The sequence below is a fragment of the Melospiza georgiana genome, chromosome 11 (assembly GCF_028018845.1).
Source record: "Melospiza georgiana isolate bMelGeo1 chromosome 11, bMelGeo1.pri, whole genome shotgun sequence".
In the NCBI taxonomy this organism is placed as follows: domain Eukaryota; kingdom Metazoa; phylum Chordata; class Aves; order Passeriformes; family Passerellidae; genus Melospiza; species Melospiza georgiana.
This window is the reverse complement of record NC_080440.1, coordinates 12906207-12924033: the sequence shown is the minus strand read 5'-3', so window position 1 is coordinate 12924033 and position 17827 is coordinate 12906207. Positions and strand designations below refer to the sequence as shown.

Below are 17827 nucleotides of genomic sequence, written 5' to 3'. Positions count from 1 at the left end.
TAATGTTTTTTATTACCTGAAGTATTTTTCACTTATATTCTTCCTCTCTTGTATCACTTTTTTCCTATTCAATCCAGAATTATGATTTATAAAAAAATATTTCAAATCTAGAAAGTCACTGCTCCACTGAAATACCATATACTTGATGTTAGCAATCCAGTTAAGGAATCGACACCAAATTTAAACTTTATCATAATTTGCAGTATCCCAGTTTTTCTTGTCTATTTTTCATATTTTAGTTTATGCACATGTGTACTGTAATACTTTAAAAATATCTGTTTTACTTTTACTAACACCACTGTATATTTCTATTGATGGCTTAAGGTTACTCTTTAAATCACCAGCCTGAGTGAAAGAAAAGAATACCTTTATTTCCTTTCCTGGAAAGTTTAAAGAGATATTTAACATGCTTTGTAAGGTTTGAATTTGAAACTCAATACATTTCCCATTTAAACAACTCCTGTAGTTTTGATTCCAATGCAAAGCTATAAAAGATACAAGAGTCTAGACAAAAGCAAAATAAATGCACATTCAAACATCATCACACTGTTCCAAAGGCAAAGGACAGTGTAACTCAGATCACACACAACTCCAAAAATAGCAAATGCCCAATCCCAACATGCTACAACTAATTCTGTCAGAAGATTTGGTCATAATTACATTATAACCATAATTTCATATCTCCTTCTATGAACAGTTTCACAACATCCCTTTCATACAGGACTGTGTGACAATATTAAACATATTTGGCACGAAGACTTCAAAAGTACAGACAGATAATTCACTCAACAGATCATGTTAGTTTTACAGGATTGTTTCAGAGAAATCCCAGAATATTTCATTAATTGAGAAACTTTCAGATATGCATACTGCTCCTAATTTGAAACAATAAATTAATTGCATAGAACTTATATCTGTAAATAACATATATTTTAACATTCCAATTATGATCCTTTAAAACTGCTTAGTCCTTAATTGCATATCTCTTTCCACACTCTTAAAAATTTTCTTGAGGTTTCCCATATTCTCTATTTTCCAGTTTTCTTATAAAATATTCTTCTTAATAACATAATACATCACCAACAGAGGAAAAGTATTAAACTTTACACTACTTTATTCTCAAATTAAGGCATAAAGGGGTAGAAAGTTTGAAAAGGGAGGAGGGATGCCCCAAAAATTGAAATTAATTTTAGATTATTTTTTTTTAAATTTGTAATAGCAAAAAAATTTACATTGAAAGTAAAAATAACAGTCCTGTTCTCTCACTACTATAAAAAATAGATATAGGAATTTAATACAGCTATGTTTATTTCTACTGTAAGAACACCCTGGCCTTCAAATCGCATTTAAAACATTGTAATGGAGAATCCAGTTTCACATGGTATCATTTTATATGAGTTTCCTGAAGTACCAGTGGTAAAAAGCAGGGAAAAACCCCAGAGCAGCAAAGCTAAAATGGTTAGGCAGCAATTAATCAGAAATAATAATATTCTTCCAATTGGAAAGTTTCCCTTTAGCTCCTTGGTTACAGAAACCATCTATATTCATATACAAGAGACAGTGGAATACATTTACATGAAAGGAAAGCTTTTGCAGAAGAATAACAGATCCCTGCCCCCTTATTTAGAGATGTCTTTTCTAAATCATTCTAAATTAACATATGGTCAATGTACATAGGTTTAGACCCATTAAGAGTTGAAGTGCTCAAAAGGTTCATCAGAGAACTCAGATTCTTGTTACTATGAGATGTAATTTAATATTCTCTCTATAGCTGCACCAAAGACAATGCACAGATTGAGTTTCACCATTAGTTACTGCAGGCCAGGCAGCGTCTTTAGACATATAAACTATCAAAGCGCCACTAAACTTAAACTGAAATGTTAAACACATCAACTTGGATGTCTTTAATCAACATCTGCTGAACAGTTTAGTTTCTCTATAGCAGCAAAGGTAAGACAGCAATGCTTTTATGGAAATGTCTGAATAGGAAGTAATCTGTAATCTGATATGGTTTTGTGTTTAAGATAGTTTGCTTTTGGTATGAAAAATGTCTTTTAAGAAGTAAAATGATTGAATTTCCTTTATCTTGTATCACCTCAAACCAGCAGGTTGGTATGTGAAACTCAGCCTCACTCTAATACCATCAACTACACAAAAATAAAGGAAACTTTATAAATTACACCTATGATAGAAACACTTTTCTCTCTGAATCAGTTTTCATTAGGACTTTAATGCCTACAATTTTTTAATCATTTTAGCCATCCTTATCCATTTTGTTTCCCTGCTGGTTTTTTTTTTTTTTTTTTATTGTAAAAGATTTGATGAAAGGATGTATGAAGAACACTCACTGCTCCTTTTGCAATTACAGGAAAATCCTGAAGATGCATTTGAAGGTAACCTGCTGCTGCAATGTCAGTGACACTGACATACTGTACCAAAAAATTTCCTTTTATTCCCTCTGATTTATGTTTCTTTGCAGGATAATGACAAGTTTCAGCAGCTGTCAGATACAGCTCTCTCCCACTGAGCTTCATGTTCACTCTGTGAGCCATGTACCCCTCTGCATGGCGGGGTTTGACACTGGATAAAACCCTCACAAGAGGGGTGAGTGAGGAGCTTGAAGTTAAGAACAAGGACTGGGAAGTCCTTTAGAGATGATGTCTAAATCAATGTATTACAGGCTGTATCAATATATTACACAGACTGACTATCTCTTTACTTCTGCAAGCAAAAGAATTATTACCAATCCATTTTTGTCAGGCTTTCTCTTCAAGAACATGCACATAATTTTAATTGTAAAATTCTCCAAAAAACTTGAGCAACACTTAGCAATGAAGCTACAATAGTCTGACAACAACTCCATTTTCAGTGTCTCCCATTCAGATGGCAGATACTCCTGACAGTTTGGACTGAATGATGCTACAAGTTCAATGCTACAGAACAGAGACAGAAAAGAGCTACCTGTCCATGGATGTATCTTCTTCCCCCTCTCTCTCCCAAGGAGGGGATTTATAAGGATTCATGGAAAGTGTTGCAAGCCAAAAATTTCAAGACAGAGGATGAATTATATTACATTATATTTCATAAATGGACAGTGCATAGAAATCAGAAACAGTTAAAGTGAGCAAACAATGAGAACTGATGAACACAAAATGTCATGGAAGAAATGATTGTAAATCTAATTACTGTAATTCTAACACAACAAGAGAAGCTCCCAAGGACAATTTACAGGGGTGACCTCTTTTGCAACTAAATTAACAAACTCCCGTTTTCTATTACTATACTCTAATTCTATACTTTGAAGTTCTTCCCATTTGATCAGCTGTTTACTATCCTCCCAACATTCAAAGAATCTCAAACGATATGGATTTATATTAGACAAACATTCAAATCAAACTATTTATGGTTCCCATGACAGCCACAACAAAATCTCAGACTTAACCACGAATGAAGAATTTCGGATAGGACACAGCAGGTACTTCACTCAAATTTAAATTATGCTTTAACACCTACCCAATCCTGTCTGTCAACAAGCTTTAAGATGAAAACTTGACAGATTCCTGTGGGCTTTTAGCAGCTCCTCCCTCAAGATCAGCAGAAGGCTCTGTAGAGAGGAACATGCAGAGGTTCCCATGGTGTACAGTCACTTTGGCATGGGGTCAAGCACAGAGCAATAAAAGACTCTGTGCCTTTCTGGGGACATTAATGCAGATTTCTGCTGTCAAATTAAGGTATCTCTTAGGCAATAAATACAGTGGGCCTGATTTTTCTCCCTGATAAGTAAGGGGGGTTCTTGGAATAAGTGCCTTTAGAAAATTTACTGCAGATTTATTCTTAAGTGAACGGTAAATAAGCCAAATATTTCTGTCATATATGATAGATTACACAACGTTATGCCATTTTTATTTTTTACTTCCCAAGAATTGCTTTACTCCCTCCTCTTTGTTTCACTTTGATCTTAGCACTGTGCCTGGCTGGGCGTTAAAAATTAAAGTCAGGTGTGTTAGAAGGAAGTGAATTAGATTCAGATTCCATTCTAAAGTTGGCCTCATTCTACTCATATTCAAACATACCACCATGGATTCTCCCACCAAGAAATACATACTGCTTGGCAACAAGAAAATTATCAAAGCAATCTGACCAAATTGGCACCACTAGCTCCGGCCACATCTGGTAACAATAATAAGAAGGGAGAAGCATGAAGATAACAATTCTCATTTATTGTTACCATTAAACTTATCTGCATGCATACTCCTGAGTCTTTGAACTTCATGATTTCATAAAGCCAGTAACAGCTCCACTCAAAGGTGAAGGGTGATCCTTCTCCAAATGTGATTAAATACTCAGTTTACTGAGGTATTAGTGTCTCTAGTCTCAGAGTACTCAGTCAGGGGAACAGCAATGGAATACCACCAGCAAAGCAGAACTGCCAACATCAAGGAGCTCCAACAATGTGGAAATTAGGGTGGTTGATTCTATGCCAACAGAAAAGAAGATTTTTTATATACTACAAAAACGCTAAAACGCAACTGCTAATGCATAACCCTGCTTTTTATACTTAGTAGGCAATGTTTCTTTTTCACTCACAGATATAACAAACTTGGATATACACTAGGTAAAGCTGCAGATCAAGTGTAACTGCCTACCCCAGCAAGTAGGTGAACAAGGGCAGCGGGATCAATTTATTTCAGGATTAGGCAAGGATGGTTTATCCTGATTAATGCTATTCAGGCACTATATTGTTGAATATTTCACGCATTAGACTATAAAAATAAATCTCAGATGAATCATGCATAAAATGTATCATTTCTGAATCAGTTCAGATATAAAACTGTCTTCTCATAATACTGCATATAATTAACAAGCTGATTCATTTATTTTCCTAAGGAACATTTCATAAAATTATGATTTGAGATGAGCCCATCCCTGTGAATCCCCCTCATCAATGTCTGAGTCAGTCACTGAAGGTGAGAAGCCACCCAAGCTCCTTCCTCCCTGCCATAAATCACTCACCTGGAGCACGGACCTTGAAAGCTTCCAAGAAAAACATCAGCATGTAATAAGACATACAAGCCTTTTGGGCTTGTGCAATACTTTGTTCCACTCACTGCTTCTTGGGGGATCTGATTTTGTGTCATTTCAATGAGTTGTCAAAGATTCAGTGCTCAACCGCTGGCAGGTACAAAACCAGCTGAGTCTGTCATGTTGAGACAGTGGGGAAATAGCCAGGCTGCCACTCAAAGATGCAGTTCCAAGAGCAGGGAATTACATGAATACAGCCTCAGTCAGCAGCTAAAACTTCTAAGTGAGTCATGACAGCAGGATACCTCCATGTAAAATTATTCTGTTACACTTATAAAACTTTCCCTTTTAATTTTTAATTCAAATTAGTAGACTTCTACTACATTTTTTTGGAGAAAAATTTCATTTCTTCCAAGAAAAATACTTTTCTCCTAAACAATTCTGATTTTCCCCGATTCTTTTTCAGATATATAGGTAGCCATTTATTTCCCTAAATAATTCTTTTATGGTCTACTGAACCTCCAAAATATGACTACTTCCCCTTCCCTTTTGCCCAGTCACACTACACATAACTGAGCTTTTTCACACTTCAAAAGAAATTTCCCCCAACTCTATTAAATAGAAAATATTACTCTTCACACAGCTTAAAATTCCCAGCATGTGAGTTGGCTGTTTTCTCAGCATGAATAAAACTTAATATCATATTTAAAGGTAACTTTGTTAATTAGTATTGACATTTCAGAGCTGAAGGGCAGCTTTTTTCCCCCCCAGCAGCACCAGTGTCACATCAGCAGTGTGAAACCCTTATGTAAGTGCCTCATTAAGCTCAGTCCCACTTTGCAGATGACACACTGTGTGTGGGAGCACTTGTGTGTGCTATGAACAACCTGAGGGTTCAACAGTCCCATTCTCTTCATCATCTGAGGAATCCTCTCCAAACCACATAGCATAACTTGATCTACAATACCTTATTATTGCAGTGTAGACAATTGTAGTCAGTATTTCTTCTTGAGAGTCTTAAGACATACTTAAAACTTACAGTACACCTGATACTCAAAAATTACCATGTTTACAGAACTGGCGTCGCATAAAAGTTTTTAAATTTCCTAACTCATGAAACTCTACTTGAGGAATTTGTGATTTTCTCCTACAGAGCTAAGTGCTCATTTTCAAACAGGCCAGTAAGCAGAAGTGTGTAATGCATCTCTTCTCCTTTTAAAGTGTAGGCTTGAAAAAGAACAGCAGCAGCAAGCAGGTCATGGAGCACAGAGGAGGGGAGGACAACAAAATTCTGGACTTCTAGCCTCAGTAGGTCTCAAATTCATTGGATAGGACAATCCATTCAGGGAAAGGCTGGACAAGTTTATAATGACCCTGAAATTCAATGTGCAAGGACCTAGACTCATAACTATGGTTTTAGACTGGATGAAAATTCAGGCTGGCTTTACTAAGTGAATGTATATTGGGTCACATATTTCTAATGATCTTTTATAAACTGTAAAAACAGTACCATAATGTGTTACAAAGAATGGGAAATTAAGCTAAAGAAAAATGAAAATGATCCCTGCTTCTGATCTTAATGACATTGTTTCAGTGTCACTTTGAGAGCATCCCAGCAGTTGCTCTGGTTAGGCTTAAGGGGGATTTGTGGTTACCTAACAGTTCAAAAGTTGCATTTGATTGTACAGAATCCTCAAAGACACATTTTTCTGATAATGTATTTGGACCAGTAACACCACCACCCTGGATGAACAATTGACTATACTTATTTCAATTTCACTTTCAGACTGTTCTGAAAAAATACCATGATTTGGCAAAGCTACAAGCCTTAGCAGCCAGCAAAGTACAATTTCCTAATACTCAGTACACTGAACACTGTACTCTTAAAATGAACATGTACTATTAGAGATTCAATTCTTAAATAATACCAAAGGTAATAGTCACCATAGCAGTTTTGTAACATCAAAATTTTTATGCTACACCACAAAGACTTCCTAATTATATTTTTTCAACACCTAATTCTATGGTCAAAACATTGCTCTGTTTTGCAGAACAACTCATTCAGAATTTATCATCTGACTCCAGAATTACAATAGATCTCTGATGTGTGATTGCAAAACGCCAGCTCACACAACAGCCTATTTACAGTGTTCTGATAGAATTTGACACAGTCAATAAAAAATGTCCTTTGTCATGCCCTGACCCCTTCCTGGGAATATGAAAACACACTCCCAGCTGATTCAACCATGGGAAAAAAAATTACAAAGGCATCTTCTATCAGCAATGTGCTTGCTCCTTCTACTTGTAGCCTGCACCAAGCAATAATACTGGTGCAAATTTCTCAGCCCAAGAGTAGGACTCCTTTGTTTACACTAATCACTCCTAACCTGACCACATGTACATTTCCTTTTTTTAAGAAGACAGCCAACAGCAATGCATCCAATTAATACAATTTAACACAAACTGGACAATATCACCTAAAGTGCATAGTCCAGCCATTACAGGTACAGATTGCAATTATTACATGAGAACTAAGACTTTATGACATTTCCTACAAATGCTAATTAGCTGGTAGGTTAAGGCCCTTAGTCATGTAGCACTTCATCAATCACAAAGATTAAACTATTAAAGATGGAAACTGTAACATTTTACATGAAAAGTTATGTAGTAAGTCAAGGCAGAGTATTATACTAGCCCCCTTTAGCTGGTGTTCTTTTATGATAGTTCCCAGAAAAGAATTTCCACAAGCTGTTGTCCTAATATGATCCAGGTCTACATCCTTACACTGCTCTTGTCTCAACAGCTACTGTTTTCATCACTGAGACTCCTACTTCAGAGTATAGAACTGGAGTTTTTTCAAGTATCTGTAGATTCCTAGAGGACAAAACACTCCATTTCTACCTACTGGAGAAAAGGTGAAATTTGGGAGCAGAGAGACGTCATCCAGCTCAGCACTTTTGCCCCCCAGCCTACAGCTCGGCCACATTCATAGAACTGGAACGTTCTGGTAAGAAATACATAAAGATTTCTGAGGTCTGCCCCTCTGCATGCTAAACTGACAGATATGAGGTGTAAGACTAGCTTTGCCAGGTTAAACAAGGCTATTAAAACAGCATACCCAGCTTTACTGGCACTAAAATGGAACAGTGGTGCCAAAGGTCCTAAAAGAAAGAAATATTAAGTAATATTGCACCTCTGACATTGACATAAGTTTATTATTACTCCATGCCAATCCACCTTGATCCAAATCCTCTAAACACAAGCTGCTCCAGTGCTGGGCCTCCCTTAAGCCTGCAAATTATACTGAATAGTGCAGTAGTTTTTCAATTTGGTCAAAAAATTACACCCAAATCTCCACACAGAAGGACAATGCACCATCAGATCCTTATCTAGCCCATCAAATTTTCTGCATCTTGTTAGCCTGTGTTAATTTCTATGGCTTCCCATGGGCCTCACCACAGCTGTTTTGGGTTTGATTCTTCCCCACATTTGGTAGGGAGCACTCAACAGAAACTGTCCTTCCCTCCCAGTGTGACAGCTATCCAGAAAAGGGAAGGAACTGCTCCACTTTCCAAAGAGAGTTTTTCAGTGTTTGGTTTTATCTCCTTTGTAATTTTTTTTCCATCCACAGATAATTCATATAAGAGAAGGAATACAGATTAGAAATTGCACATTTCCAAGTTACATATTCCTTCCTACTCACTTGCAGGTTATTACTGACAGAAATATTTTTAGGCACTATACACAAATTCTTCCTTCTTCAGTTACTTGAATACAACCATTAAAACAAATGTTATTTTAGGCTGAGTGAGGTACTTCAGGCTGAGTGCAGAGAGATGTGGCCATCTATCTTGCATCAACAACTGAAGGCAGGAACACAACTGGTTATTCACAAGTCTCATATCAAAAGAAAACAAAAATACAAGGGAATAAAATTTGGTCCTGAGTAGAAAGAAGAAAAAGGAGGCAAGCATTAAAATATTGCAGTCAGAATCTGATGTCCAAACAGAACCACAGAAGAACTAGAAGCACTTCCTTCATTTTCAGAGGGGCTTTCAGGAGAGCAAGCAGAACCAGTGCAGTCCTGGATGAGGGAGGATTTGTAAACACAGGGCAATCCACTGTGAGGCCCAGCCATTGTTCCACCTCCTGAATATCATTGAAATGGCCCATACTGCTTTCCCCTCCTTGAATTCCCCACATGTATGTGCACAATGAGAACAAGTTTCTAAATGATCAACACGGACATGTCTGGCTGCCATCCCAAAGTGAAATCAATACTGGAAGATGTGATCAAAAGTTCACACAATGAGCAAAAAACTGGAGGCAAACAAAAGTCATGTGCAATTCAGAAAGGAGCAAAACATGAAATTATCATTAGATTAAAATAAAGGATAAAATAAGTGTAATTAGGATAGATTAAATACTTTTCTATCTTAGTTATGCTTGCAATTAGAAAGGCATATTGTCAAAACTGGAAAGAAAACAGGTATATTGGACAATGTTTTTCCTAAAGCACAGCATCCAGTACTACACTCTGAAAATCCCTGAAAAGGGCCTGTTCAAAAATACTGCAATAACAAATATTGTAGTACTAGGAATTAGTACTATACACAGTCCAACATACTTCTGAACTAACACATGACCGATCTGCCTGTGCTCCAAAAGAAGCTGTGCTCCCTTTGCCAGAACACATGGACTGTCCAAGGTATGAACGCCCTGGGACACAGCTTCATCTGCTGAGGGTAAAGATATCTAGAACTGAAAGGCTCTAGTGCCAGGAAAGCTTCCTGAGGAAAAAAAAAAATAGACCCAGAACACCTTCCCTTCTGCATGCAAGTATTGTGATCCAGAGATGAGATTCCATCTGCTGCCAAGGACAATGGAATGCTCAAGGACCCTAAACAAGAGAAGTCATGATCTAACAAGCACTGCCAAAATGAAGCTGCACACTTGTCTTAACCAGACAAGGAGATTGTTTTGGGTTTTTAGGGTTTTTTTCCAAGTGAATGTAAAAGCCTGAGTTTGCATTGGTGACATACAGCATTTTCTACTTCAGAATTGTACACCAGGCACATGAAAAGTAAACCCTGAAAGCATCATTTAAAGCATCATGCTCTAGATTTACTCAAATGAGGGGTGAGCAGAGCAGGACAATATTTCAATCAAATTTCTCTTTAGTCAAATGATCTGTGAGTGAATATTGGAAGAGAAACACAAGCAAAATAAAGATCCAAATCTGAAAATGTGACCTAAGGGTAATTTTAAAAATCTATTTTCCTAATACAACATTCTTCTCCTATAACTATAATAATGGTATTGTGACAATCTGGCATTAGTATTTTTCAGCATCTACACATTAGAAGAATGTGGTTATAAAAAACGTTTCAGAGAAGCAAATCTACACGTAACTTTTGTGCTGTAAATGTAATACTTTTTGCTTTTTTTAAAAATAATCGTCAAAATTCATCATTCTCTAAGTGAACCCAGTATTCAGTCTACAGCAGAAAAACTAAACGTCACAAGTCCCCTAATGAAAGGAAATAAAAACTTTCAAGACAGAAAATGCTACTGGAAGTGCTACTTCCAGTTTTAAAATATCAGTTCAGTACTAGCTCCAATTTTCCACCCAGCTGTTAGCAGGATTTATCTCTTTGCATACTAGAGCTCATGAGGCCATGGCATATTTTATTCCATGATCTCGTGAGGAGAGAAAGAGCAGATTGAGAATGATTATGTCCATTAAGAAGCAAGTGTAAAAGATGCAAGACCATCTGCACACCCTAATAAAATGGCCATGATTTCTTAAAAACAGCAAAATTGTTTTTTCTGCAGATTTCTGAGGACAAAGCCATGACAGACAGTGCTGATAGCTCTGTGACAGTTACTCATTACAAAATTTTCATCACTGAATACACGTTCCTCTTACTGAACCATTTCCTCAAGACGTAAGAGAAATTGTAAATTGTTGGTTTGTTCAGGGGTTTGGGGTTTTTTTTAGAATGCAAACAATAAGAAAACATGCATTCTATTCTTCAGAATGCTCAAGAAATGTCCAAAACTAGTTGGCATTCAGCATAAAAGCCCTGAAGATTGTTTTCTTTTACATGATCAGCACTGCTAACAAGGCAAATATTCAGAAATAGGATTAAAGTAGATGAGTACTTATATTCCAGCTTTGATAGGCCTTACATTCCGGTTAAAAAAAAAAAAAAAGCAGCCCTCTCAGCTTCTGGAAAATAAGAACTTGGCTTTTTTAATTTGGTACTTAAGCAACTGCAGACAGAAGCACAACTAGACCATGTGAACCCTCTATGAATCCTGGAGGAAAACCACAGTAACATGAACTACCTACATAATAATTGAGTAAGGAGGAGTAGACGTTCTTTGAGCGGCTGTAAAAGGAGGGGAGAAGAGTAAAATATAGATGATGCCAGAAACTTTTTATTCATTTCTCTGTATGGTCCCAAGTGCATCTCTATATGGTAAAAAGTGACACACAGGACACAAACTGTACACACCTGATAGCATAAATATTTTGGTGAGTGTGAGAAAAAGTATCTGGAAATGAACACTCTACTGCTGTATGCAGAGCCCTTGTAGAGCTGCCTCTACAGGAAATTCCCTCCCCACTCACCCAGGTGAAAGCTATAATGCATTGAATCCCATGTCCAAAGAGAGCAAATGCAGTTACATTTGTGGAAAATTAGAAACAAGATAATTTGGCTGCTTGGAGGGAGCCTCCCTTCTTAATGTCTTTAGACCATAAGGAAAGCAGATAATTGATTTAATTAACTTTCCTTCTCCAGTCCCCTCCTCTCCGCCCAGAAAATAAAGTCCTTCAGGCTAAAAACACAGTATCCCAATCCTTCAGCAGGCCCACACATTTTATTTAGATTATTTGGAAAGAGTAGTAACCAGTATCCATAAGGATACTGGAATCCCTTATGTTGAGGGATAAGAAGTTTTATCAAGAGTTTTAGTACTCTCCTTAAACTCCAATCATTTTGTGACAACTGCAGCATCTAACATTTTTCTTCTATAATATGTATTATTTGATACTATAAAAATGCACCCACAGATAAAAGCAAGACATTGTCTATTAGAAAATTTTACTATTACAGACTCTCTGCACCTTTTCTAATATATTAACAGCAATGCACTTTAGGAAACAGGAGCATTTCCTTTAAACGTACCTCAAAAGTTGTACAACATATCCTTTCATCAGTGATCTTACCTTTTTCTGAAGGACATTAATTTTTCTTTCTTTTACTTCCAACATGTCTTTCATATCTCGAATTTCTCCAGCAAGGGTTCCCTTCTCTTCTGTGAGGTCTTGAAGTTGTTTTGTTTTTTTATTCAGAAAGGTTTCTTTTTCTTCTAACCGTAACCGCAAGGCATCAACCTACAGCAAGTAAATCAAACATATTTAGGGTTCAATAGAAATCGTTAAAATATTTTTTTCTAATACTCTTTTATTCACACTTAAGAAATGTTTTATTTCTCTTCTATGTAATTTTCCAAACTGAACTCTAAGACATTGTTTTACTTGTTACACTTTTCTCCAGTGTTTATTTCAAAAGTCTCTTACCAAATGGATCTGACTTCTTCACTGCAATAATCACAAATCCTCATCAAACAAAATAAGGGATATTCAAGGATTTTCCTAAGCAAAACACTCTGCATACATCACTGGTGAGGTTTTTTTCTGAAATACTAAAAAGAAGAAAAAACAAAACCCAAAAGTGGCAGGAAGATGGTAGAGGTACAACCAACACCAAAGGAGGCTTCAAGCATCTGCAGCACTCTCTTGTTCCTCAGCGCAGCCTTTTATCCCCTCCTGCTGATGCCCTGCACCTGTGTGCCCTCTGCTCCCTTTGGTGGTTGGGCAGTGCCCTGGGCACTCCCTGGCTCATTGCTGCCAGTGCTGCTCACCTGCTGCTCACAGCTGTGCCCACTGGGGATGATGAGGCTCAGACACAGCCCCTCTCCCAATTACCCCAAACCATGTATCTACAACACAAAGGAATTCCAACAGCCCAGAATGTGTAAGAACCCTTGATTTTCTCATTTCTTGCTTTGCAAATATTCAAGCACACAAATTTGTTATTCTCTTAATGCAATTCAAACAGTAATAAAATAGCAGAGATCTCAATCTCAATTCATTAAAGAAAGAAAATATATTTGGTTTTAACCATCATTTCTACAAGAATCACACTGGACATGTATTGGTGCCTTCAGCAACACTTCCACTGTTTATATATTCTGGTTCAGAAAAGCAGCTACAAATGAATTGCTGAGCAGCTCTCAGCATAAAATACTGGGGGGTGGGGAATATTTGGGAGAAAAGAACAGATTTCATCATATTTGAAGTTTTTGAAAACCAAGACATTGTTTCACTGTGAGTTTCATATTATTGAAAGCTGATTTGCAAATAAAATAATACAAGAAAACGCATACCCACGAAATTCAGTCAGTGCTAATAAACATCATAGAAAGTAGAGAGCTAAGATAAAGGGAGTGCAATAATTTATTGTTACAGAGACAGGTTTCCTGGAGCAGAGGCTTTTTCTGCACCTCTGAACCATGAGGTGTTCACATTAAGTGGACTCACAGGCTTTCTTTGGCTGCAAGGCTCACCACTGAGAAGTCAAGCTTTGGATTGAAAATGTATGATGTGGCAATTTAGAATAACTCTCCATCTACAAGACAACTGCAGGCAGTCAGGCAAGTGAGAAATATTTGATTCACTAATCCAAATTTCAAGCATACAAATTTTAGAAAATAAAGAACAAGAGTTTAAATTTCCTAGAAATGCATAAGGTTAATTCATAAAAAAAAAAACTAGATGGAAGAAACTGAAAGGGCATAAATGGAGGCTTAGCATTTTTTAGTTCTGCAGATGGAACAGTCAGAAAGGGTCTCCTCTATTAAGCAATTTGTTCTCTAGTTAATCAGAATACTATCAAAGTGCAAAATAATCATCAAATCTATATTTATGTATATTCTGAGTTTTGTAACACTAAATTTATTCAAAGCAAAAGTATTTTCGATGCCACTTTAAAACTTGGTTTGGGACCAATTTAGATGATCTATTGGATCTCAAAATGCATGTTCTTCCTGCTTTTAAAATGGCTCATTGCCTTTCTATACACTGGAAAAAAGATTTATATTCCACTAGATTTATTTTATTTTTAAGACTTTTTTTACAATATTACAGTAACAGGATCTCTCAGTTTGTAAGCAGCGTGCAGTAAGGGATTCAAAGATGACTTTTTCAATTAGAAAACAAGAAATAATAGTAGCAGTAAGCTTTCAGACCTCTTTTTATAAACATAAAAGACCTCATCTGAATCTCATTACCACATCTTCTTTATACTTAATCACTTCTTTGCTTCATGGCTGAAAGCAATCCCTGGAGTCAAATCACAGAAATCTCTGCTGGGCCTTCCAGCTGCAGCTGAGGAGCTCGTCAGGACCTTGGAGCAGCTCTGCAAAAGCAGCTCTCCCCATCAGCCACTGCCGGGCTCATTTCCCAGCTGCCACCAGGCAGGAGCCCAAAGCTTCAAGTCAAGGGAGCTGGAGGTGATCGGATCCCCAGACAAACAAAGCTCTGACACCATTCTCCCATGGTTGGGATAACTCAGCAGCTTCCACAGGTCTGATGCAGCTTGTCCTGCTTGGCTGAACCCAGCAGTGCCTCAGTCAATAATCCTTTATGCTCTGCCCATCCAGTCCCAGCACCAAGGGCCAAGGAGACAGTTCTCAGTCTTCTTCAGAAATTTCTTCCTACAGACCCTGTGAGCATGGCTCTCTGAATTCAATTGAGGAATGGGGGGGATTTTAGGCAATAAAACTTGGGAGCACAAGGAGGGTGCAGAGGATAAGCAAAGGGCTCTGAATGCCCAGTGACAACCTGTGTGGGAAACAGGAGCAGAGCTCCTGTTCACTCCAGCTTCTCAGACTCAAATCCTGCTTTAGCTTCAAATGAAGTCTTTAAAGCAAAATCAAAGTGCAGCTTCACTTGCACTGAGAAACAGCCAAAGAGTCTCAATCCTTTCAACACCAATTCACACAAGGACAGTGCAAGAGTTGGGAAGGAAAGAGCACAGTATGTCCACCACAGCCTTGGGTGGAAGAAAAAAAAAATCTGCCAAATACATATCTAGTTTCTCACATCTTCTCATCTTGAAGCTGATACAGCAGAGAACTTTAATTCAAAAATCCACCTGCACAATGAAGTATTTTGATGGAGTAAGTCTATCATCCCCAAATTAACATTCACAGCAAGGAGCCCTTCTGAAAGCGGAGGCAGAACCCTGAGCAGTGCCAGCCTGGGAGAGGGAACAGACAACTCATACTGTGGGTGGTCTTGGGGGTGCAGATTGATTTTTTTATTCACAGGAGTGCCATGTGGAGGTTTAGGAGAACATCAGTTATGTCAGTCATTTTCTCCTTCCCTAAAGTTGTCTTTCAGCCTGTAGCAACCACAAACCAAGACTTTTACATTTCTCCCAATAGGAAGCAAAACTACCTCAGCCTGAACTGCAGGCGACCTTTCCCTATCTGCTCAGCACTAAGTGTGTATGACATCATCTCATAAGTCAAATAAGAACCTCCAGATGGCAGAAAACCAAAATGCTCTTAAGTCAGGTCCTCATCTTGTGGACAACCAGAAGCAAAATATACTACTTCATTTTTGGCCAGGGCGAATTTTCCAATGTAAGAAATTGTCTCTTCCCTGAAAATGGTACTGTGAAATCACATCTCCCAAAAATAACACAACAATGAAGTATACTTTAGAGGGAGCATGCCAGCACACCATGAGGAATGTCTGCCATTTTGTTACTGCCTCTTTTCCACCTAAAGCATTTAAAATATTATTTGAAAGGAAATTACATTCAGGTCATTTTACAGCAATAGATATACATATAGGTATATACATACATACATACATACATATATATATATATATATATATGAAAAGATAAGGATTTCTTGTACACAAAATCTCTCTCTTTGGCTTTTCACTCAACACTATCTCATTTTAAGAGTCCTTGACTTATTTCTTCCAATCTCTTGCAGTATATTTACTAGTAAAACTTGGCAGTCTGAAGAACACCATAATTTTCAAGAAAAATAAAGCAAAACCAGATCTGATAGCTAACACATTAAGTATTTCAAAGACCCCTCTCCAAGTAAATTGCTTTTTAATTTTGTCTAACTTCTTTTTCCTCAGCAGCTACTTATTTCTACTATTTAGTACAATAAACTCTGTCACTTGCTCTGGAAACATACTACACACTGTAAAAACTTTAGAATTGGGTTATACTTTTGGAAAAAAAGAGTTCATGTAAGTGGCAAAAATTGCCAAAGTCAAACTTTATTAATCGTCATGTCATCACCCGCCACTCATGACCAGCTTCAGTAGTGATGTCTATTCCTTGAAGTTCCTTTCTGTTAACTGTTTAACTTAGATGCCATATTACATATCTCATTTATGAAAGTGGTTTAGTGCTAAGGAGCTCCACGGGGAAGTAAAACATGAAGCAGCACTACTGTGTTTCACTGTGAAGATTTATTTACTTTACCATCATAAATGAACACATTTAAAGCAAATGTTTGACTGTATTTTTTTTAAACTAAACCTGAAGGTCCTGCTGAAGTCCTAAGTGTGCTGTAGTACCACAGCTGGGGTAATGAGAAAAAACTGCAACCCAGCGTTAATCCCCTCCTGAGCCAGCCCTGTTCCTGCACACACTGCAGCCAAAATTCACCTCTGTGCCCAAGAGTCCTGCTCCTTCCCTTCTGCACCATCATTCTCCCCCTTTGTCATCATCATCACTACAGGCTCCACAGCCCTATAGACATTTTCTGGGCTATTATTTGCTCTTTTAGTATATTATGCAGCCATCTTTTGAGGAAAACCTTCAGTTAATTAAAAAAAAAAAAAAAAAAAAAAAACAAAAAAACCAAATTTCTATTAAAGATCTTAGTTCCTATGTTTATGCACCCATATATATCTTGGGGAAGTTTTAAGCTGTTACTATGAAAACCAATTTAAACCTAGAATAAAAGAGCTGTCACTCTGATTTTCCATACAGAACTACTGAATTATTAGTACAGACAGCATATTCTCACATGGGTCCTTTTGCAAATATGAGAACTGAACTACAAGTATAGAAAGGATATCGTGTCCCAATTGTACCCTTCGGAGCCATTTTAAAAAAGCCCCAAAAAACCCCTATTCTAAAATAAGAAAACATAATGAAAACTACCTCTTCATCATATTTGTCCCTCATTTTTCAGTCTGATGTGATAAAGATTACCTTTTTCAAAGCAACAGCTGTACCTGGAAAGCCATACATTCATTTCTATCAAAAACATCTGATGTATGTAAAATTCAAGGCAGAAAAGGCAGAACATTTTGAAGTTGCAGATACCTGAATTTTGTACAGTTAATATCCTTTACACTCTGTTCCAAATTGAAACTCTAGTGAGCTTGCTAGCTTTTTCACTTCACAGAAGAAAATTCCACTTTCAGGCATTATCTCAAACAACATTCTCACCCCTCTAATGCTCTAAGTTGCTCTAGTTCACATTTTAATTCAGCTGATAGTTTATATGCTTTATATTCTTTAAAGTATAATCTAGTTTACTGTTTATTTCTACAACTTCAGTATTTAAGAACTGACCCAAGGGAAGGACTTTGTAGTCCAGGGAAACAGTGAGCAACAGGGGATATTTTGCTAACACAGGCCAGTGTTGGCTGCTCCCATCAGGAGAACAAACTCCTGCCATTTCC

At 37.2% G+C, this 17827-nt stretch overlaps 1 protein-coding gene across 12 annotated transcripts in view; it reads right to left on the bottom strand.

The window, feature by feature from the left end:
* Positions 1-17827, bottom strand: part of ERC2 (ELKS/RAB6-interacting/CAST family member 2) — a 404073-nt gene that overhangs the window by 271788 nt on the left and 114458 nt on the right. For all 12 annotated transcript variants that reach the window (XR_009115064.1, XR_009115063.1, XR_009115065.1 and 9 more), the window contains one exon: positions 12260-12427. Coding sequence is in view for 1 of the 12 variants with exons in the window: in XM_058031993.1 (XP_057887976.1) it covers positions 12260-12427 (168 nt within the window). In the remaining 11 variants the exon portion in view is untranslated. The remainder of the gene's footprint in view (positions 1-12259; positions 12428-17827) is intronic.